The sequence below is a fragment of the Salmo salar genome, chromosome ssa16 (assembly GCF_905237065.1).
Source record: "Salmo salar chromosome ssa16, Ssal_v3.1, whole genome shotgun sequence".
Lineage (NCBI taxonomy): Eukaryota > Metazoa > Chordata > Actinopteri > Salmoniformes > Salmonidae > Salmo > Salmo salar.
The window spans coordinates 39,428,865-39,453,756 of NC_059457.1; the positions used below are offsets into that span (position 1 = coordinate 39,428,865).

General features: G+C 43.4%; 1 protein-coding gene across 4 annotated transcripts in view; it reads left to right on the forward strand.

Moving 5' to 3' along the window:
• The window catches only part of LOC106573581 (protein strawberry notch homolog 2), a 113,186-nt gene that overhangs the window by 25,431 nt on the left and 62,863 nt on the right, over window positions 1-24,892 (forward strand). For 2 of the 4 annotated variants that reach the window (XM_014148740.2, XM_014148741.2), the window contains exons 2-3: window positions 10,172-10,371; window positions 12,460-12,548. In XM_014148740.2, the coding sequence (XP_014004215.1) occupies window positions 10,261-10,371; window positions 12,460-12,548 (200 nt within the window). In that variant the 5' untranslated portion in view covers window positions 10,172-10,260. Of the gene's footprint in view, window positions 1-10,171; window positions 10,372-12,459; window positions 12,549-18,792; window positions 19,679-24,892 lie in introns of those variants that run through there. The other 2 variants (XM_045697234.1, XM_045697232.1) reach the window with 2 other exon arrangements.

Consider the following 24,892-nt stretch of genomic DNA (forward strand, 5'->3'; position numbering starts at 1 on the left):
AATATAAAATATATTTTGATTTAATACTTTTTTGGTTTCTACATGATTCCATATGTGTTTTCATAGTTTTGATGTTTTCGCTATTAGTCTACAATGTAGAAAATAGTATAAATATATAAGAACCCTTGAATGAGTCGGTGTAAACTTTTGACTGGTACTGTATATCATTAGCCTATTGCTGTCATTTGTTGGGTACGGTAGGCAGTAGCCTTTCTTGGTAATTGCTGCAATTTAGCCTGATCAAAAGTTTTGTGAAAGTTTAAACCAGTTCGCAAGTGATTTGTTTCATTCTGTTAAGCCATTTTCCGGGGGGCCAAATTGCGTTCTAACTGTAATGTTTGCCACAATATAATATCCTTCTCATATTTTCCCTATTATCAATGGCTTGACTGACTTTTGATTTTACTGTAATAAAGTTTAAACTTTTGTGAAGGTGTAGGTATTAGCCTATTATACCGCAGGCCTATGATACAGATGTAGGATCTTTAATTTGCGTCAGTTTGCTATACCAGGAATATAATCCTGCAGCAACTGGAAATGTGAAATATTATGTGGATAATAATTAATAGACAATCTGTTTCCCTTACATTTTGTACTTATTTTATTGTACTGGTCATCAACATTTGCATAGAAGTAGCTTATTTGGTAAAAGTGTGCACTGTCTCTTTAACCAGTAATGACATCATTCATGAGGCAGGAGGGGAGTGGCCTGTCAGGAGCCCTTTTCACACCTTCAGTTCGCTGAGCTATTGGTCATCTTTGGGAAAGACGTGAGACAGATTTAAGTGAATGAATAGTTCACTTAAATAGTTTTGGTGACAATCAGATTTGAAATCAGCCTATTTTGTGTTAAGTAGAGCGATCATAATGCAGCCCAGACTCCTAGCGCAGGCCAAGTAGAGCTATCATAATGCAGCCCAGACTCCTAGCGCAGGCCAAGTAGAGCTATCATAATGCTATCAAAACACACAAGGTTTTTTTTATGAATTAAAAAGGGCTTTAGGTGGTGAGTGTGGCAGGGGGCTTGGTAGGACCGTCTGCACGGCTGGATTTGGTTCAGGCCCGGGCAAGAGACTTTGAGGCCCCCATCTTGGCAGCTCATCATGGAGCTGAGAGAAAAGGTTGAAGTTTTAAAGCAAATTTCCTAATACTACGTTCTTCTGCTCAAACATAACAAAATCAATGCTCTTGAATTCATTACTCAGAATTGTTAATAACACACAGTTGAAGTTGTAAGTTTACATACACTTTAGGTTGGAGTTATTAAAACTTGTTTTTCGACCACTCCACACATTTCTTGTTAACAAACTATAGTTTTGGCAAGTCGGGTAGGACATCTACTTTGTGCATGACACAAGTAATTTTCCAACAATTGTTTACAGACAGATTATTTAACTTATGATTTACTGTATCACAATTCCAGTGGGTCAGAAGTGTACATACCCTAAGTTGACTGTGCCTTTAAACAGCTTGGAAAATTCCAGAAAATGTCATGGCTGTAGAAGCTTCTGATGGGCTAATTGAAATCATTTGAGTCAATTGGAGGTGTACCTGTGGATGTATTTCATGGCCTACCTTCAACTCAGTGCCTCTTTGCTTGACATCACGGGAAAATAAAAAAATCAGCGAAGACCTCAGAAAAACAATTGTAGACCTCCACAAGGAGCAATTTCCAAATGCCTGTACAAACAATAGTACGCAAGTATAAACACCATGGAACCACTCAGCCGTCATACCGCTCAGGAAGGAGACGCGTTCTGTCTCCTAGAGATGAACGTACTTTGGTGCGAAAAGTGCAAATCAATCCCAGAACAACAGCAAAGGACCTTGTGAAGATTCTGGAGGAAACAGGTGCAAAAGTATCTATATCCACAGTAAAACGAGTCCTATATCGACATAACCTGAAAGGAAGGAAGAAGCCACTGCTCCAAAACCACCAGAAAAAGGGTGGCAGCATCATGTTGTGGGGGTGCTTTGCTGCAGGAGGGACTGGTTCCTTTCACAAAATAGATGGCTTCATGAGGAAGGACAATTATGTGGATATATTGAAGCAACATCTCAAGACATCAGTCAGAAAGTTAAAGCCTGGTCGCAAAGGGGTCTTCCAAATGGACAATGACCCCAAGCATACTTTCAAAGTTGTGGCAAAATGGCTTAAGGACAACAAGGTCAAGGTATTGGAGTGGCCATCACAAAGCCCTGACCTCAATCCTATAGAAAATTTGTGGTTAGAACTGAAAAAGCGTGTGCTAGCATGGAGGCCTACAAACCTGACTCAGTTACACCAGCTCTGTCAGGAGGAATGGGGCAAAATTCACCCAACTTATTGTGGGAAGCTTGTGGAAGGCTACCCGAAGCGTTTGACCCAAGTTAAACAATTTTAAAGGCGATCATACCAAATACTAATTGAGGGTATGTTAACTTCTGACCCACTGGGAATGTGATGAACGAAATAAAAGCTGAAATAAATCATTCTCTCTACTATTATTCGGACATTTCACATTCTAAAATAGTGGTGATCCTAACTGACCTAAGACAGGGAATTTTTACTAGGAATAAATGTTAGGAGTTGTGAAAACGGAGTTTAAATGTATTTGGCTAAGGTGTATGTAAACGTCCGACTTCAACTGTATCGGCCCATTATCTTTTCTACATATTTTGTCTGATTTTAGTCGTTTAAATTTACACTAAGCGTTTTTCAATCCAGAGAATGTATTGTCTTAGGTGGTCGAAAAAAGGAAGAAAAAAAACAAACAGTTCTATGCAGAAAAAACCCTGACATTGCTTTCCTTTCCTAATGGTTAGATGTTCTAGCCCTGGGAGTTAGACTCGGTTTCCACACAGGAGTCCACAAGCCTGTTCCCTGGTTACCCACCCATTATACACTCTCCCTCCAGTCTAAACCACACACAATGTAGCCAGCCTCATTCACCAGCTTGATGCGGTAGTCTGGTCCTGTTGATGAGCAGGTGTGTAATAGGAGTCTCTGCTGACGAAGTCCACAGCTGAGCTGGCACAGGCCCACTGTACACATACACTTAGAACTGGGTCAGTTTGTATGAATCGTCTCCGCCAGCCTGCAGGTCCGCTGAGTACATGGGCTCGGCTGGAAGCATTAGACCATTTTGGTCTGCTCTGCCCCATGCTCACTTATTCACACAACGAGAAGGGATTGGCTGGCGTTTGTTTGGGTTTTGGGAGCCAGTCTTCAGCATCAGGCAGGGTCAGGCTGGGTGAGAGGTGAGCAGCACTTGACACTACAGCCTGAACACACTCAGGCTGACTCTTGATCAGACCGAGAGGCAGGGAGAGCCAGGATGCATCTCTGGAATGATGCTGCTTGTCTTCGAATTATAAAACAGAGACACATTGAAGAGGAATAAACCACCTGACACACAGTTGGCTACAGTCATGTTTATGATTAAGTTATGTCAGTTTTATGTTGTATTGCAGGACAGAGGGCATGGGTGTTAGCTTATGTTATTATGACGGTTTATTGAATGCAGTGTGAGTGAACCATTTTCGAGACTAATCAGAGTGAATCGGGTGTAATCTCAAATGACACCCTAGTCCCAATTTCCCACTACATATATAGGCCGTGAATAGGGTACCTAGAAGAGACCAGATAAGTGGATCCATTTCCTCTTTGATGTTACCTGGCTTTGATCTAGATCTGGTGGATAGTGGGGCTCTGGTGTCAGCAAGCCACTGTTGGTGGTTCTCATTCTCCCCCTCTCCTTTTCAACAGAACAAAAGACTCATTCTGAGTCACTTCTTCCCTGTAATATTCACCCTCATGTTGATAAATCACATGTCTCATACAGCTGGAGACTGTCATTAGGCTAATAATATTCATCATGAGCTCTCATATGGCGAATTGGCCTTTCTTGGTTTCATTTTAATGTGCCTCGCTCAATCCCTTGTGATATTTTGCTTGCAAAAATGCTTGATTTGCTGCAGCAATTCTGACATTGTGCATGGCAATATGTGATGATTCTGTCCAATTTGGAACAAAGTGTGAAAATGCTTCTTTTATGGAGATGGATGTCCCTTGAATGTAAATTGGTTACAAAAGCATTGCCACTTCCTCGCTTGGTTTTTGGTGAGTCGGGCTAATTCTAATGTTGCTTCTAATCATGTGAAGCATGATTAATATATGAATGGCTGCAGAAACTCTAACAATACAGCAGGCTCTTAAAACACTTTGTTTCTATCTCCCTCCTGTTTCATAGCGCGGCAGATTTGGTTACTCAGTCATTTGATCATTTTTCTTTGTCATTTTCTCCCTTGTCACCGAGCTGTCCACACATCCTCTCTGTGCGTCAGTGTACCTGTCCCTTGTCACCGAGCTGTCCACACATCCTCTCTGTGCGTCAGTGTACCTGTCCCTTGTCACCGAGCTGTCCACACATCCTCTCTGTGCGTCAGTGTACCTGTCCCTTGTCACCGAGCTGTCCACACATCCTCTCTGTGCGTCAGTGTACCTGTCACTTGTCACCGAGCTGTCCACACATCCTCTCTGTGCGTCAGTGTACCTGTCCCTTGTCACCGAGCTGTCCACACATCCTCTCTGTGCGTCAGTGTACCTGTCCCTTGTCACCGAGCTGTCCACACATCCTCTCTGTGCGTCAGTGCCGCTCAATGGAAAATGGCATGTTGAAAAATACCTGATTAATAATTCACTGTTTTGAATGACAACTGTGTTTCCGGGGGAAGTAACTTGTTCCTTTTTAGGCATTTAAATTGTTTTATTTGGCATAGCATGCTGGATTAATTAGCCAAACTGTCATAACCACCAACCCACTGGTTTAATGTAATGTAGCTTGACTCTATAATCTTATTGAAATCAGACATTTAATAGGTTTCGTTTATTAGGATCCCCATTAGCTACTGCACATGCAGCAGCTACTCTTCCTGGGATCCACATAAAGGTTGGATGAAGTGTTGTCAATTGTGAGGTCTGAGATGGTATCTCTGCTCAACGGGAACAGATACCAAACCTTTTATCTGTCGTTCATTCATATGAAACCTCTTGCAACCCTGTGTGTGTGTCACCCTTGCTGCCAGGATGCCCTGAACTTGAGAGCGTAGTTAATGAAGATGAAGCGGGGCTGCCCATTAAGGGATTTACTCTCTGCCTTAAGCATGATTAATGCCAGGCTTGAGGAGCAAGGGAAGACAAGTGTTTTTAAATAGTGATGGATCACACATGAGGGGTGAAGAGGTGGAGGCCTGCGAACAGGGTGGTAGAGATGACACCACTACACTGGGGCATGTTCCCATACCACTCCGGGCAGTAGTTGCCCTTGGGCACAGGCCAGATCAACTATCAGTTTACCCTCTACAAATCCTAACCTTAACACATGAATGCAAAACTGAATGACCTTAGATTGGCATTTAATTAGGCAACTTTATCATGATAGATGGTAGGAAAAGACCCTGACATAGCGCTCCATAGTCAGCCTTGCCTTGCTCTCTCCCCTCCCTGACCCAGGCTGAGCTAGCACCGCCACAGAGGAAGAGGCCGTTGTTCCCCTCCTGTGTGGAAGGATGGTGGTCCTCGTGAGCGCTTAGCTGTGATTTAGCAGATTAAGGGAGTCACACTTCCCTGGATGACTTCCATGTGCTTCAGCTGGCAGGCTGAGTGCCTAGTCAGAATGAGAGACAGGAAAGACTGGTGGCTGGCTAGCTGGCACTCAGCAACATGGGGAAACGGCTGTGGAAAATCCAATGTTACAACAAAATGTGATGTTTGTTCATAATCATTACTTAATGTTGTAATGTAGGTCATAACTTGTACTTCAGCCCTCTTAAAGGTCTTGAGTTCTTTCATCATGGCTAGATTTATAAAATGCAGGGACATGAAATAATCTGCACCTCACCCCCTCGGTTTGTAATATGTCAGGCCACCCAGTAGGGAGGCTAAGAGAGGGGGGCGCTGGACCAACCACCACCAGCACCAGTCTCTGAAGGAGGGATGGACATTTTGGTCAATTTGTTGCCGACGAACCAACCCTCAACAGGTCAACAAACTGTAAAAAAAATATATATATATACATTTATTAGCGATCGTGAAACTTCTCGCTTTGCCTCTTCCTCTCTGATACCTTGCATGCATACAAGGAACATACTTATTTCATGAATAGCTTAATGGAAACCTGCAACATTAGGCAAGCCTATCGTCTTCCAGGCAAAAGGCTATATTATTGAACATCCAACATTAGGAAGCCTATCGTCTTCCAGGCAAAAGGCTATATTATTGAACATGCAACATTAGGAAGCCTATCGTCTTCCAGGCAAAAGGCTATATTATTGAACATGCAACTCCTATAATGAAGCAGCTAATAAAACACATTTTTCAAACATTTTCCAAAATGCAATTCACGGGAAAACAGTTCTAAACAGCACGCCTAATGTTTTTATTTCACCTTTATTTAACCAGGTAGGCAAGTTGAGAACAAGTTCACATTTACAATTGCGACCTGGCCGAGATAAAGCAAAGCAATTCGACACATACAACAACACAGAGTTACACTTGGAGTAAAACAAACATAGTCAATAATACAGTAGAAAAATAAGTCTATATACAATGTGAGCAGATGAGGTGAGATAAGGGAGGTAAATGCTAAAAAGGCCATGGTGGCAAAGTAAATACAATATAGCAAGTAAAACACTGGAATGGTAGATTTGTAGTGGAAGAAAGTGCAAAGTAGAAATATAAATAATGGGGTGCAAAGGAGATAAATAAATACAGTAGGGGAAGAGGTAGTTGTTTGGGCTAATTTATTGATGGGCTATGTACAGGTGCGTGATCTGTGAGCTGCTCTGACAGCTGGTGCTTAAAGCTAGTGAGGGAGATAAGTATTTACAGTTTCAGAGATTTTTGTAGTTCGTTCCAGTCATTGGCAGCAGAGAACTGGAAGGAGAGACGGCCAAAGGAGGAATTGGCTTTGGGGGTGACCAGAGAGAGATGCCTGCTGGATTGCGTGCTACAGGTGGGTGCTGCTATGGTGACCAGAGAGCTGAGATAAGGGGGGACTTTACCTAGCAGGGTCTTGTAGATGACCTGGAGCCAGTGGGTTTGGCGACGAGTATGAAGCGAGGGCCAGCCAACGAGAGCATACAGGTCGCAGTGGTGGGTAGTATAAGGGGCTTTGGTGACAAAACGGATGGCACTGTGATAGACTGCATCCAGTTTATTGAGTAGAGTATTGGAGGCTATTTTGTAAATGACATTGCCGAATGTGAGCGGTTCCATGTGATTGAGATGATACAATATACATTTAGGAGAGGGAATCTAATAGTAACAACTAGGATTGGTTTCGAATACTATGATTTTGGCTTCTGGACAACAAAAGAAAGTTCATATGAAAACTAATAAAATGATTACCTCCACTTTTCTGTGGATGGATTTTTGCTTCTTTGAAGCAAGGTAAGACATGCCTCATTATTTGAAGTAAAGTAAAACGTTCAGGTTTCAAACAATTATACTGCCTCAAGCTCACATTGCAGAGGTGGGTGACACGCTGATAGACTGCCTACCGTTGACTATAGGTTATGCGCTCGAATGGCGAATGGGAGGTGCACTTTAATTATGAGTTGAGATTGACAAATAAAAATGGCTCTTTTTAATCGTTATTTGTTGCGCGATGACTGGGTTTACAGAAAGCGTTTCACTCCAGTACCAGTTTCTTGAGGCGCTGCTCTCGCGCTGTCTGACAGGTGATAGGCTATTCCGCTCCACAAACTACACTTTGTATGCTGTGCCCGTGGTATAAATAAGATGCATGACGACTACCAAAATACACACGCGCCAATTTAATTCCACCAAATTATGCAAATTAACCCATAGACCGATTTTTAAGCATGACTGGGCAAATGTATTTTTCGAACAAGCTATCCGATTTAACGGTTAACATCCCTACTCTGAAGCCGTGAAAATATTGCACTGTATACTCACTCCTGTGACTGTGAAATGAACCCCCTCCCTCTCTACTACTCAACAACAGGCTTTAAGTTTAAACAGTTTAACACAAAAGATCTGGATTTTTGCATTACTGTCTTATAAATGGGACACCCTAGAACCCATCCCCCTGTACTTGTGAAAAGCATTATATATTTCAATATAGGCCAGAACCTTTTAAATAATCCATGGAGGTATAGTAAATGCTTTCCTTATGTGTGTTTTGCTGAGTGAATGAAACACTAGTTACATTGTTAGCCTCCTGCCCTTCTCTCTCTCCCTCCCTCAGTGGCAGGGAGTTTTTCCTGTTTTCCTGTATTGATAATAGGCCTTACAGGAAGAGAACATCTGGGAACCCAATAATTATTAGTATTTATTGTCCTCAGACACTGGGCTGCTAAAGAGGGAGACTTTATTGGTTGCTAGGAGACATAAACTGCTGCCGGTGATATGGGGGATGGTTGGGTCGACTGGAGGGAAAAGCGGGAAAGGGCCCAGGGATGCTGGGAATAAATCCCAACGCTCCTGAGATGGTGAGAGAGAATGAAGGAGAGAGAGCGAGCTGGGGTTCAATGAAGAGAGATGGACTGTTGTGTTTGTCACACTGATTAAGTCATCACCTGCCTGTGATTGTGGGATTCACAGCCGCATATCTCCTTCACACCACCCTCACACAAACGCATGCACACTCCTCTCATTTATCTGTTCTTTACCAGGTTTGACTGTACGCCTACACCTAATATGATTTCCAAAGTGTTAGTAGGACCAGCTGTTTTTCTGGACCATAGATGGAGCTATAACTATGATCCTGAGTACAGTTTTTCCTGGTCAGGTCCTGTGGTTAGAAAAACGACTTAAGTGTCAGCATCCACACACCCTGGGGAGGAGCCTGCCAGCCTGGGTCAGGCTGTAGTACAAAGGACTGCTTATTGAAACCCTCATATGAACTCCATTAGACTTTTGGCTATGCCCCCTGGCGCAGGTGGACCAGTCTGTTCTTTGTGTGCTGGTGAGGGGGGAGGGAGGGAGGGAAGAGTTTGATTAGTGAGAGAGGTGGGAAAGGGAGCATGTTAAAGAAACAACAAGCCCTCACACTAGCTTTCTATTGCTCCAGATAGTGCTATAGAAGCGATGTAGCCTGGCGTGCAGGCCTTTATGTGCCTATTTGATATGCATATCTGACTATGTTCCCTTCAGGAGGGAGTGCGATTGAGGATATGCAGCCAGTCGGTCATGCTGGTGTGTGGAGCCTCTTGATCATCTGTAGGTGGTGGGACTGGGAGTCCTCCAAGCTTCCTCTCCAGTAGGCTCACTAACTAGCTGTCCAGGAACATACAGCACCTGCCATCCTCTCTCAACCCCCTCTATGTCTACAGCTACTATTTACTATTTTATTAGGATCCCCATTAGCTGTTGCCAAGGCAGCAGCTACTCTTCCGCTTCTCTTCCTAGCTCAATGAGAGCTGTGAATTTAATAGCATTGAATGTGGAATCTGCTGTGATGTCAGAAGGCATAAAGCAAATGGGTCCTGTCAATCAGGAATGATGAGCTACTTCCAATTACAATTGAGCTATGAATGCAGCAAAGTAATGTAGCAGTGTGTGAAGAAGACTGACATCCCACTACATTTACAGACAAACTCATGGTTTAAATTGTGCTATTCTATGATTTGCAACATTAAGATGTTTCAATGCATAATAAGCAGTAGGCTGTTATTTGATTGACATTTTATTTTGTTTGGAACTTCAAGTAAGTGATTCTGTCAATCTGGATGTAATTTGAGTGATATTCCCCAGATGACGTTGTTACCATCCCACACAGTTTCACCATGCTGGTTTCACTACAGACACTGTTACACATTATAGTCCGTTGTAATCAAGCCTGCCATAGTGACGTTCATGCATTATCTTTGTTTAAAAACTGCAGCCTTTGTACAGAGTTGTCTTAGCTCATCATTCCTGATTGACAGGACCCATTTGCTTTAGTCTACTTGGTGTTACAGCACCCAAAACCATTATGCAATTAGGTTATTTGACTTTAGGTATAACGGTATGTATATTCTACTGCTTCAAAACAGCAGTACAGGTTTTACAGTTATATTAGACTACACTACTGGACGAAAAACATGACGCGCTACTGTGTGAATAGTTAGGGGTTTAATTCAAGCTATTCAAATTCTGTCTCTCTCTCTTTCTCTCGCTCTCCAGGTGATGGAGTGGGCCTTGGTATAAGCTCTGTAGGACACAGCCAGCATACGTAGGTGAAGGTCAAAGGTCATGTGTCAGCCTGCAACCTGATGCCCAGCCTCCCATCACCCTCACCGGCCATGGACGGGGAGAACTACCTGCACCCAGAGGGGCCACAGCTGGACAGCAGCATTTTCGAAGTTGCCTCTTCCAATATGGAGGTATGTCGTATGCACACTACACACGTTTACACATCCACCCATTTTGGTAAACTCAAATTTCCAGGAAAATGTGGCTACATAATATGCTAATATTAAAAGGCTACATATGCAAATAATAATGTTTATTGTCATCAAACATTTTGTTAGAATGGCTAATGGCATGCAGAACTCTTATCTCTGGATCTCCACTGGCCCCTCTACCTCCGGTCCTCTGGGCTGGCCTACAGGGGGGCTGACTGTCAGAGACCAAGGTGCCAGGTTACATTTTCTCCCTAGCCACTAATGTTAAAGGTTAGGGAAGGGAATGTTATGTCGGTTATATTTACATGCAGGATGTGCCCTCAGTCTATTGAATCTCCCTCCCTATCTAAGCAAGAAGTACTCAGCAAAGAGTCAACAAAGACCCGCAACTAGTTAAACAGATCAGGTGCTTCTCTCCCCTAGCCTGATAATAACTCATGACTGACTGTCATGGTGGTTAAGGACACACACAATATTTCTGCATTTTTCACACAGAACATTTTTAATAAAACACAAATATCTTGATGTGTTTTGTAAACACACATCTGAAATGCTTCTTATTGTCATTTCTGCTCGTGTTCTGACAAATTTTGTGCTTCAGTTGCACTTCTCCACTTGGATGAGAAATCTTTGTTCGTCAGACCAATAAAATTCCCGCATTCGCGAACGGCATTCTATCAGCAGACCTTATTCTGTAAAGCTGCTTTTCTCCTGCACTTTTCTGTATGTACTTTTTCTTCAGTACTTTTCTAAGTACTTTTCTTCAGTCATTTTCTGTGTACTTTTCACCTGTAAAATGCAAGATTAACTTAATAAAGCAAGACATTAGAAAATGTAGCTGGTAAAAAAAAATGATATGATTAACATCGGCATGCATCGTTTTTGCAAGAAAGACCTTGCCTTTTCATTGTAAGCTAATTTACGTGTGGCTGCTAGCCAAATAGCATTGCACTTCTGTTGTCATCTGATGAAAATGAAGCTATTTTCTGACGAATGTGTTGCACTAATGTAATTACATGGGCCTGATCACTCTATTGAAGCAAAAAAACACTGACTTTTAATATAAATTACAGGTGAAATGGTTTTTATGGTCTCCATTTCTGAAGGCTAATGCGACTCCTGCAATTTGAGAAGGACCTGGAACACTACAATGGCAGTCATGCATAAGACTTTTTGACATCTGTGGTGGGACGGTGATGTCTTTGTGCTGACAGTTATCTCAACCGATACTGAGCCTGATGAGGGTCAAGATTTCTCAGGCTGATACTCGTTCAGGTCTTAACTAGTGCCGGGCATCATCTATGTCTCGCTTTTAGGAGACGCTGGTACTCTCTAGTGCAGGAATGGGCAACTGGTGGCGTGGCCCACGGATCTCAACTTAATGTTGAGATTTGGGATAGTAAAATACACGAGGTGCAATTTCAAATTTTGTTTGTGTATCAGCAGTTGTTCTATTATGTCAGCTCCTTGCAGTCACTCAATTAGCCCATGCCAGCTAACATATTTAAGTTTGGTAAGTTAGTCTAGCGGTAATCATTGTCAAATTACCAACCGGGGGGCCCCCATTGATTTTGTTAGTCACTCTCACTCATATCATTTTCAAATCTGCAAACATTGTTTTCCACCTTATGGAAAATTAATAGAATTGTAGGAAATTATCTGTAAAACTCTCCCCAAAAATATCCGCCCCATGGCAAAATTAGAATGGCATGAAATGAGTTATACAATTGGGTATGTGACCCCTCATGAGGAATGACCCAGAGGAACCAGAGGAACAAAGACATCCTAAATGGTTACCTGTGAAATGCGCTGGTGGGGGGAAAAAAAAGATTATTTTGTGCACAATTTTTAACAAATGTCATTTTGGGAAAAAGGGTACACCCCTCCCCCCATTTGTCAGAGGTGTAGCCTCATGAATGCAGAGATCTTTTGTTAGTCGATTCCTGACCAAGTAATTTGACAATATAAATACAAAGCATTTTTGACCATATGATATCCAGTCGCATATAGTGTTTGAGTCTTGTTAGGCATGGTATGCTAATGAACCTTTTATCTACTCTGTTTCAGAGTTATCTGTATCCCTCTGGTTCCTGGGGATCATTTTCACAGCAGTCTGGAGGCTACAGCGCACACTGCCCTATGCAATCTGGAAACCAGTAAGTAACCAATCACTTCTCATACCTCACCCTCCCCTCTGCTGCTTTACTTGTGATGTGTATTTAGTATTTTTTAATGAATTTTATTCGGATCCCCATTAGCTACAGCCAAAGCTGCAGCTACTCTTCCTGGGGTCCAAACAAAATATAAAACATGACATAATGCATAACATTAATAGAGAATTACAGCTGAAGGACAGAATTACATGAAATTACACTACTACATTGTGGAAGGTACTATGATTATGCATAATCGTGAATGATGATGAGTGAGAAAGTTGGGGGTATGATTTTTGTAAGTAACTTTCTCACTCAACATTATTCACAATCATGGTAACATCCACATTAATGTATGTGTTTAGAAACATTATATTTTCATTTACAATAAAAGGGACTCAAATGACACACTACATTATTTACCATTAATTTCTATTGGGCACAAAATATTCTGAAACACAATTAAAATAAACAGCAAATGCATTCAACAAGTGTGTAGAGTCACAAGCTTGATGTAGTCATTGTGTGCTAGGACACAATACTAAACTTGACTACTTTTAATACACAAGTTCATTTGTGCCAATACTTTTGGTGTCCTAAAATGGAGGGATTATGTACCAAAAAATCTGTAATTACTAAACGTTTCACCCGATATGGATAAAAATACCCTCAAATTAAAGCTGACAGTCTGCACTTTAACCTCATAGTCATTGTATCATTCCTGGGGTACATGTCTGGAGTACAGAGCCAAAACAACAACAAAAATGTTTAGCCTATTAATAGCTGAATGTATAGAGAGAGAGATCATGCCAACCTATAAGCCCTGCATGACCCCAATGCATTTAAAAACTACACCATGTCCGGGCCAGTAGAAATTCTGTTTGAGCCAGTAGATTTTTGGCCAACTGGGCCAGTGAGAAAGCAAAGTTTACATTGGATTCTGGTTTATTAAATCCAAATAATAATTCAAAAGTACCCTGACAATGAAGCGCCAGTCAACGTACCCTGACAATGAAGCGCCAGTCAACGTACCCTGACAATGAAGCACCAGTCAACGTACCCTGACAATGAAGCACCAGTCAACGTACCCTGACAATGAAGCGCCAGTCAACGTACCCTGACAATGAAGCGCCAGTCAACGTACCCTGACAATGAAGCGCCAGTCAACGTACCCTGACAATGAAGCACCAGTCAACGTACTCTGACAATGTAGCATCAGTCAACGTACCCTGACAATGAAGCGCCAGTCAACGTACCCTGACAATGAAGCGCCAGTCAACGTACCCTGACAATGAAGCGCCAGTCAACGTACCCTGACAATGAAGCGCCAGTCAACGTACCCTGACAATGAAGCGCCAGTCAACGTACCCTGACAATGAAGCGCCAGTCAACGTACCCTGACAATGAAGCGCCAGTCAACGTACCCTGACAATGAAGCGCCAGTCAACGTACCCTGACAATGAAGCGCCAGTCAACGTACCCTGACAATGAAGCGCCAGTCAACGTACCCTGACAATGAAGCGCCAGTCAACGTACCCTGACAATGAAGCGCCAGTCAACGTACCCTGACAATGAAGCGCCAGTCAACGTACCCTGACAATGAAGCGCCAGTCAACGTACCCTGACAATGAAGCGCCAGTCAACGTACCCTGACAATGAAGCGCCAGTCAACGTACCCTGACAATGAAGCGCCAGTCAACGTACCCTGACAATGAAGCGCCAGTCAACGTACCCTGACAATGAAGCGCCAGTCAACGTACCCTGACAATGAAGCGCCAGTCAACGTACCCTGACAATGAAGCGCCAGTCAACGTACCCTGACAATGAAGCGCCAGTCAACGTACCCTGACAATGAAGCGCCAGTCAACGTACCCTGACAATGAAGCGCCAGTCAACGTACCCTGACAATGAAGCGCCAGTCAACGTACCCTGACAATGAAGCGCCAGTCAACGTACCCTGACAATGAAGCGCCAGTCAACGTACCCTGACAATGAAGCGCCAGTCAACGTACCCTGACAATGAAGCGCCAGTCAACGTACCCTGACAATGAAGCGCCAGTCAACGTACCCTGACAATGAAGAGCCAGTCAACGTACCCTGACAATGAAGCGCCAGTCAACGTACCCTGACAATGAAGCGCCAGTCAACGTACCCTGACAATGAAGCGCCAGTCAACGTACCCTGACAATGAAGCGCCAGTCAACGTACCCTGACAATGAAGAGCCAGTCAACGTACCCTGACAATGAAGCGCCAGTCAACGTACCCTGACAATGAAGCGCCAGTCAACGTACCCTGATAATGAAGCGCCAGTCAACGTACTAGTGCGTAATGAGTCTTATGTAGATTGTCCTGTAAGTGGCAGTCTTAAAATGTGGGGGTGGGCTTCAGTTCCTTATTAAATCTCCTTCATTTCCTGTGGAGCGTTGCATGCCTGGCTGGCTGGCTGGCGTCAACCTCCACCCTCTACAGCGAGGGTATCTCTGCATCTGGCAGCTGGGGCTGTTCCCTGGCCTCCCAGTCAACTGAGATGTGTTGCTCACACTGCCCCCTAACCCTCACCTCTCAGACACACACGCACAGCACATGCGCACACACACATAAGAGCTCCTAACTCTTACCTCCATCTCGCACACACTGGCAATTGTATGCCCAGAAAGGCCTATCTGTGTACCAGTTGTGTACACATGATTTCATCTGGTTTAACAGGGTCAGGTTAATTAGTTCAATGCTTTTTATAGCATTTTCTCCATTCAGTTTTCCCATGTAGCACATGGCAAAGAGAGTATATGTCACCTAAACCTCTAATCCCTACCAACTGTTGATTTAATCCCGTAGAGTCGATATCCGAGCACCCGAAGCAAAACAAATAACCCCCAATAAAATCCGTCAGTTTAAGCTAGAGATCAGTTTTTCTATTGGATTCGTCTCAATCCCCTGCATCCTCACTTCCGCATCTGCGGTGAAAGGTGACCGAGCTAAAGCGCTCTTCTCACAAAATTGTCTGTAACGACCCCCACAAGCGTATTGGGACTCGTCAGATCGGCTTTACCGACTTCAGACAACTTCTGTCTGTATTTCTTTTTTTTTTTTTTTAAATGTAACCTTTATTTAACCTTTCAAGTCTGTTAAGAACAAATTCTTATTTACAATGATGGCCTACACCAGCCAAACCCTAACCCGGACGACACTGGGCCAATTGTGCACCGCCCTACGGGACTCCCAATCACAGCTGGTTGTGATACAGCCTGGAATTGAACCAGGGTCTGTAGTGATGCCTCTAGCACTGAGATGCAATACCTTAGACCGCTGCGCACTCTAGAACACTTTAGCCCAAACCGTCCGAACAGTTTGGGCTACACACTAATATGACCTCTCTGTGGAAAATATGACATCTCCATGGAAAGATGAGACTCTCACAAACACGTACATGTCATTGTTTTGCTCTAGGACACCCACAGGCCTCGCAACACCCGTATCTAGGTCCCACGGTACCAGTTGAAAAAATAAATGGACGAATATATGGAGACTGTTTAGTGCCAAAAATAAGGGGTTAAATACATGAGATCTTTGTTATCTCTCAGACATAGGGCACATACTTCAGAACAAACTTCCTTGAGATTTTTTTGGGGGGCTGATCTGTTGTTCCATGTAGTGAATCTGTTATTAAATAGACTGTAATGGGTTAACTGTTGATGTAGTTTGCTCTACCTCTTTGCAAAACCTGTGGTTTTCACATTTCCTCAGACTTTAGTTCGTTGGTAGTGGCTTCTTTAATCTATCATCTCTGTTGCAGAGATTCCCCACTTCGATAAAATATTAGGCTAACGAAAGTTGATTTGATTCTACAACTATACTTATCAGCTGTATTAGTCCTGCTTGCCTCCTAATTACATTGTCATTATTGCTGTAATTGTAGCCAGACATCCAATAAATAGCATGAGAGCAAGGCAAATAATGTCAGACATAACAAATTTGTTATTATTATCTACTGTATCGTCTTCAGCTCTGCAGATCAGAATGATGCCTTGTAGCCGTCATTAAGTGCAGAGAGTTGATCTAACTGACATATATGGTTAGAAGTTTTTTTTACTGTAGCTAAAATGGATTTGCTAGTTACCACACAGTTGATCAAGTCCTGTGGTACATTGGGAGACAAGTGATTAAATTAGTCTCAGCCTCATCCTCACATCCCTGTTCAGTGTGAGTAGAGAGTCCTGTGCAGAAATGTGAATGGGTCGGTCTCCAACGCTCTGTTTACTCACCACTCTCTCACTCACTCACACACTGAGCGTAGCCTAGTGGTTAGAGCATTGGACTAGTAACCGAAAGGTTGCAAGATCAAATCCCTGAGCTGACAAGGTACAAATCTGTCGTTCTGCCCCTGAACAAACCCACTGTTCCTAGGCCGTTATTGAAAATAAGAATTTGTTCTTAACTGACTTGCCTAGTTAAATAAAGAACAAAACACAAACACCACACACGCTATTTTAAGACGTCATTGAGATGCTGACTGGATAGATTTATCAATACAGAGCTCACTGAATGAGTGTGAGATCCAGCCAGGGTTGGGTGTGTGTGTGTATTCAAGGGTTGCTATCCAACAAACGGCTGTACATGCCCCCTCAGTTTCGTCACCATGTGGTTTTGCCTCACAGTGTATCTCATATATCAATGCTTTGACAAACAGGCCACCCACCAACTTGAGCTTCTGTTTACAGCAGTACTTCAAAAGCAGTAGATATCTAGGGTGTAGGCCTCTAGCTGTATTGGAACATGTATGGATCATTTTAAATGCAAACTGTTCCTCTGTCTACTGTATCTGCATTGCTGGCAGTCTTTCAGACTAATGCCCTAGTCTGCAGTACAGGGGTGGTGAATTAATTCAGTTTCAATTCAGTTAATTCCATAGTGAATTGAAACAGGCTACCTATTTAAAAAGTAATCCTTCATGTAAATGGAACTAAAACCAAACCCTGACTGACGCACATACTGGTTGTTAACACAGAGTGGGAGATTGACACGACCTGATAATCTAAAGTAGCTAAATGAATGGCAGGTTTGTCTGGAAGTCAAAATGAAAGCTCCTGATGTGGTCAGTAGATAGGCCACGGAAGGATCATTGTGTCACATGTCTTTTGGTAAATTCTGCTGGCTTGCCACACAAGGAAATATTTAACCTCTTCTGGGAAAACAAGATATTGTTATTAATCCCCCCCCCCCCCCTCCATTCCTGTTAGTGTTTTGAGTGGGTTTATTTTGCCCTTCCTGCCCATGCTAGTATTTTATGTTTTTAGGGGGTGGATCAGCTTTAATATTGCAGATAAATTGTGGATTCTATCAATGTAATGTCTGCATCATTTCCAATCCCCCATATCTTTGTTGTAAAAAAAAAATATATATATATATATATATATATATATATATTTATTTATTTATTTATTTATTTATTTATTTATTTATATATATATTTTTTTTTAACTAATATTTTCCTTTTTTATTTACCTCTAGCTATACCACCCCTGCCCTAATTGGAGTAAACTAATGGACAACAATACTTAGTCTTCAACTTCCAGCTTATTCATAGTATATACATTTTACGGACGCAGTATATTTTACAATAGTTATTTTATTTGTTTTTAGTCCCAACGGTCAGCTACCGTCAACCCCTCCCATCTTTCTCTGAAGCCCTTCCAGTTTTGATTTCTGCCATATATTTTTCTGCTGTGATGTTTCACAAATGTTCTGAACCTTTCTATGCTAGTATTCTATAGATGATCAAACACGCCTTTCATCTGGGTCTCTGTAATCCATAGTTGTCTAGACAAGCCTGTAATTTGAGACGAGAAATGCAGGTTTGACTTCTCTGAATATTAATGCTTCCACTTTTGGTTATCACGTCCTACTGTCCTGACCAAACTATTACAACTCGGAGGTTGTCACCTTAACTGGATTTATCTCCTCAGAATTCAATAACTGTTACGCATCAGATGAGAAGTGATACTCTGTAGTCAATAAAGCATTTACTGGAAGATGGGTTATTTTCTGTTTGCCCTGCCCTATGTACATTAAATTGTGCAACACCAGCTTGAACCAGTCCAATACATGGAATAGCCTTTGTCACAGTTGGTTACAGAAATATTTGAGGGGTTTTGTAACACTACATAAAGCTGACTCATCCGGGAAAGGCTGACTTTGTGCTATTGGAATGCTGCTAGTGCTGACACCTTCTGGCAAGGTAGCAATTATCACTGTCATTTTTATTTAACCCTTATCTTACCAGGTAAGTTGACTGAGAACACATTGTAATGACCTGGGGAATAGTTACAGGGGAGAGGAAGGAGAATGAACGAGACAATTGGAAGCTTTAGGATGCTGCACTGTGACCCCAGCTAGGTGGCTGACGGTGACCCTTTAAAATAAAGATGTTCGATTGCAGGTGTGAAGTTTACACACTAATCAGGAAACCCGGATTTCTGATCCTAGAATATCTGGCTTGCTTTTTTTGAGATTTACCCCACATCTTGTGCCAATCACATCCCTGAATCTCCATGTAAAATTCCCCTCACACCCAGCTTTGATATACATATGAAACCGACAAACAAAGTTTAGACCACCAGCATCTCTCCCAATTGCTTATCTCTCCCGTTCTCTTTAAATAACAACCTCAAGTCCATCAACGATCCTCCAGCTGGTCTGTGGCCTGGGTTGGAGGACAGTTTTGTCCCTCAATCCCCGTTGTATACATTAACTCACACAGGATTTCATTCTATGTTGCGCTCCTCATTTTGTCACCGTCATGCCCTGCCTGCTGTGACTTGGTGAGAAAGTGAAAATATCCAACAGGCAGCAGAAGTGAAGCGGGTGTTTTTCCACTGAACTGGGTTGTGATTCCAAGAAGCAAAAGTGAAAGAGTGGAGTGCCTCCATTCGCTTAAGGTCAGGAGTCGCATGAAGCCCTGAGTGTAGAGAGACACAACTCCACACAGCTCTGCCACTCCAGTGTCTTTGTGATGGTGTGTGAGTCGACTCGGTACATCTCCAATGTGTGTTGTCTGTTGATTTCTGTGCGAGTCTGACTGGACAAAGGCAGTATGGTCAGCGTGGCCTTCGTGGATCATGGAACCCGATGATGGGTAGGGGCTGTTCTCTCTCCGTCTCTGACTCTTTCTCTCTCAACTCAATTCAAAGGGGCATCTCAAATGTTATATTATTAGCTACGTACAAAGTTGTAACAGTGTGCAAGTAATTGTAGTATGATTGGCAAGGGAAAATAAATAAACAGATAATAAATATTGGTTGCATCTATGTGTGTGTGTGTATATGTTGGTTGAATGTACAAAGGTGTTTGTGCTCCACTGGTTTCTCTTGTCGCAACAGGTCACATATCTTGCTCATGTGATCGCACACTGCGGTATTTTGCCTAACAGATACAGGAGTTTGTCAATGGGGGTGTAATGGTACACCAAACCCACGGTTCGGTACGATTTGGGGTCACGGTTCGGCACAGCTGGAAAATGAAATGCCAACAGTTACTGTAGTTCATTTGTGTTTATTTAAGAAAATACAAAGTGTTGGTATTCCTGATTCCATATATGATCATGAGTCAAATAATGCCTGATGAGAGCACAATCAGGAATACCAAAACTTCTTAAATGAAAACACACAATTACTCACCAACACAAAAATAAAGTGCAACATGCGTGTGAAATCAATATTTAAACATGGCTCAGACATTGTATAGGTCCCCACTATGTTTTCTTACAAAGAGAAAAATGTGTGCTTGTGTGACTCATAAAAGCATTGTGTTTCCTAGCACGGTACTTCTCATTTTCAAGTGAGGGGGAATAGGATGTGCTGTCACTGTTAAGTTGCTCTCTGTAGCTCTGTCGGTCCATCCATCTGAAGTAGGCGCAACATAGGATGCATTGGTCAATTCATTGACAACTTAAGGCTTTAGCTTGCTTTATATAGAGCTGGCTCTATCTGTTTGCTGAAAAGGGTGCGACGGGGCGAAGTTCTTAATGTTGCACGAGCACTTTCACCAGTTGCTGAAACAACCTATTCTTCTCATCAACTGAGACTGGGTGCATATCCACGGCTATAAACATACCGATCGCTCTTGTAATTTATTTGGCCCTGTCAGAATCGGCTGCGAAGGGCTGCTTGAATGAAGAGGTGGTTGGAATACTGGGGGGATGTTGGCGTAAATGTGTCAACATGTTTGAGGTGTTGCTAATCTCGTTGAGCAGTGGCAACATACTCTGTCCATCGCCAGTGTAATCTACAAGAAAGCCAAAATGTTCCCAAACTGGAGATTTAAATGATGACGGAGAATCCTCCTGGTTTATCGTTCTCACCATCATACAGAACTTGTTCAAATAAATGTTATTTGTCTTATGCTTTGTAAACCACAGGTGTGAACTTTCTGAAGACACTGTATATTCCCTTTTGCGAGACTGGAGCCGTTTCGTCTATCCAGCTGTTCCCTTCTCTGTGTAGCCTGCTGCTACAGGTAACTGCCAAAATAAAGGAAATGCCAGCAAGTGTCTTTCTTAATAGGGTGTTGGGCCACCACGAGCTTCCAGAACAGCGTCAATGCACCTTGGCATAGATTCTACAAGTGTCTTGAACTTCCTGTGTGGACACACCCAATGCTTTCAATATACACTGCTCAAAAAAAATAAAGGGAACCCTAAAATAACACATCCTAGATCTGAATGAATGAAATAATCTTATTAAATACTCTTTTCTTTACATAGTTGAATGTGCTGACAACAAAATCACACAAAAATAATCAATGGAAATCCAATTTATCAACCCATGGATGTCTGGATTTGGAGTCACACTCAAAATTAAAGTGGAAAACCACACTACAGGCTGATCCAACTTTGATGTAATGTCCTTAAAACAAGTCAAAATGAGGCTCAGTAGTGTGTGTGGCCTCCACGTGCCTGTATGACCTCCCTACAATGCCTGGGCATGCTCCTGATGAGGTGGCGGATGGTCTCCTGAGGGATCTCCTCCCAGACCTGGACTAAAGCATCCGCCAACTCCTGGACAGTCTGTGGTGCAACGTGGCGTTGGTGGATGGAGCGAGACATGATGTCCCAGATGTGCTCAATTGGATTCAGGTCTGGGGAATGGACGGGCCAGTCCATAGCATCAATGCCTTCCTCTTGCAGGAACTGCTGACACACTCCAGCCACATGAGGTCTAGCATTGTCTTGCATTAGGAGGAACCCAGGGCCAACCGCACCAGCATATGGTCTCACAAGGGGTCTGAGGATCTCATCTCGGTACCTAATGGCAGTCAGGCTACCTCTGGCGAGCACATGGAGGGCTGTGCGGCCCCCCAAAGAAATGCCACCCCACACCATGACTGACCCACCGCCAAACCGGTCATGCTGGAGGATGTTGCAGGCAGCAGAACATTCTCCACGGTGTCTCCAGACTCTGTCACGTCTGTCACATGTGCTCAGTGTGAACCTGCTTTCATCTGTGAAGAGCACAGGGCGCCAGTGGCGAATTTGCCAATCTTGGTGTTCTCTGGCAAATGCCAAACGTCCTGCACGGTGTTGGGATGTAAGCACAACCCACACCTGTGGATGTCGGGCCCTCATACCACCCTCATGGAGTCTGTTTCTGACCGTTTGAGCAGACACATGCACATTTGTGGCCTGCTGGAGGTCATTTTGCAGGGTCCTGGCAGTGCTCCTCCTGCTCCTCCTTGCACAAAGGCGGAGATAGCGGTCCTGCTGCTGGGTTGTTGCCCTCCTACGGCCTCCTCCACGTCTCCTGATGTACTGGCCTGTCTCCTGGTAGCGCCTCCATGCTCTGGACACTACGCTGACAGACACAGCAAACCTTCTTGCCACAGCTCGCATTGATGTGCCATCCTGGATGAGCTACACTACCTGAGCCACTTGTGTGGGTTGTAGACTCCGTCTCATGCTACCGCTAGAGTGAAAGCACCGCCAGCATTCAAAAGTGACCAAAACATCAGCCAGGAAGCATAGGAACTGAGAAGTGGTCTGTGGTCACCACCTGCAGAACCACTCCTTTATTGGGTGTGTCTTGCTAATTGCCTATTTCCACCTGTTGTCTATTCCATTTGCACAACAGCATGTGAAATTTATTGTCAATCAGTGTTGCTTCGTAAGTGGACAGTTTGATTTCACAGAAGTGTGATTGACTTGGAGTTACATTGTGTTGTTTAAGTGTTCCCTTTATTTTTTTGAGCAGTGTATTTTGTGTCCCTAATTTACTCAACTGTTTTCTTTATTTTAACAGTTACCTGTAGAATGGACTGAGAGATATCGCTTGAGTCGCGAAATTTTTTTATATAATGTTGCGGATAAATTTCGGTATGACACAATTTCATGTGTACAACAAACAGACGTGTCGGTATACTGAGAGCTTTGCGATTTCTAAAAGGACATTTTGGAGCCTTTGTTCGTGTTTTTTCGGGGACCGCATGTTGGGTGGGATCCCAATTTTCATATCGTCCTTCTCCCATCTCCCATCCTAGCAAAAGCTAGCTTTTTCAAACAGAAATTTGCATCCTGTAGCACAAACTCCAAAAAGTTCTGGGACACTGTAAAGTCCATGGAGAATAAGAGCACCTCCTCCCAGCTGCCCACTGCACTGAGGCTAGGAAACTCTGTCAGCACCGATAAATCCAATATAATTGAGAATTTCAAGGAGCATTTTTCTACGGCTGGCCATGCTTTCCCCCTGGCTACCCCTACCCCCGTCAACAGCCCTGCACCCCCCACAGCAACTTGCCCAAGCCTCCCCCATTTCTCCTTCACCCAAATTCAGATAGCTGATGTTCTGAAAGAGCTGCAAAATCTGGACCCCTACAAATCACCCGGGCTAGACAATCTGGACCCTTTCTTTCTAAAATTATCCGGCGAAATTGTTGCAACCCCTATTACTAGTCTGTTCAACCTCTCTTTCGTATCGTCTGAGATCCCCAAAGATTGGAAAGCTGACGCGGTCATCCCGCTCTTCAAAGGGGGAGACACTCTAGACCCAAACTGCTACAGGCCTATATCTACCCTACCCTGCCTTTCTAAGGTCTTTGAAAGCCAAGTCAACAAACAGATCACCGCCCATTTTGAATCCCACCGTACCTTATCCACTATGCAATCTGGTTTCCGAGCTGGTCATGGGTGTACCTCAGCCACGCTCAAGGTCCTAAACGATATCATAACCGCCATCGATAAGAGACAATACTGTGCAGCTGTATTCATTGATATGGCCAAGGCTATCGACTCTGTCAATCACCACATTCTTATCGGCAGACTCAACAGCCTTGATTTCTCAAATGACTGCCTCGCCTGGTTCACCAACTACTTCTCTGATAGAGTTCAGTGTGTCAAATCGGAGGGCCTGTTGTCCGGGGCTCTGGCAGTCTCTATGGGGTGCCACAGGGTTAAATCTTCAGGCCGACTCTTTTCTCTGTATACATCAATGATGTTGCTCTTGCTGCTGGTGATTCTCTGATCCACCTCTACGCAGACGACACCATTCTGTATACTTCTGGCCCTTCTTTGGACACTGTGTTAACAACCCTCCAGACGGGCTTCAATGCCATACAATTCTCCTTCTGTGGCCTCCAACTGCTCTTAAATGGTAGTAAAACTAAATGCATGTTCTTCAACCGATCGCTGCCCGCACCTGCCCGCCCGTCCAGCATCACTACTCTGGACGGTTCTGACTTGGAATATGTGGACAAATACCTAGGTGTCTGTTAGACTGTAAACTCTCCTTCCAGACTCACATTAAGCATCTCCAATCCAAAATTAAATCTAGAATTGGCGTCCTATTTCGCAACATATCATCCTTCGCTCATGCTGCCAAACACACTCTCGTAAAACTGACTATCCTGCCAATCCTTGACTTCGGCTATATCATTTACAAAATAGCCCCCAACACTCTACTCAGCAAATTTGATGTTGTCTATCACAGTGCCATCCGTTTTGTCACCTAAGCCCCATATGCTACCCACCACTGCGACCTGTATACTCTCGTTGGCTGGCCCTCGCTTCATTTTCGTCGCCAAATTCACTGGCTCCAGGTCATCTAAGTCTTTGCTAGGTAAAGCTCCGCCTTAGCTCACTGGTCACCATAGCAGCACCCACCCATAGCACGCGCTCCAGCAGGTATTTTTCACTGGTCATCCCCAAAGCCAACACCACCTTTGCCGCCTTTCCTTCCAGTTCTCTGCTGCCAATGACTGGAACGAATGGCAAAAATCACTGAAGCTGGAGACATATCTCCCTCACTAGTTTTAAGCACCAGCTGTCAGAGTAGCTTACAGATCACTGCACCTGTACATAGCC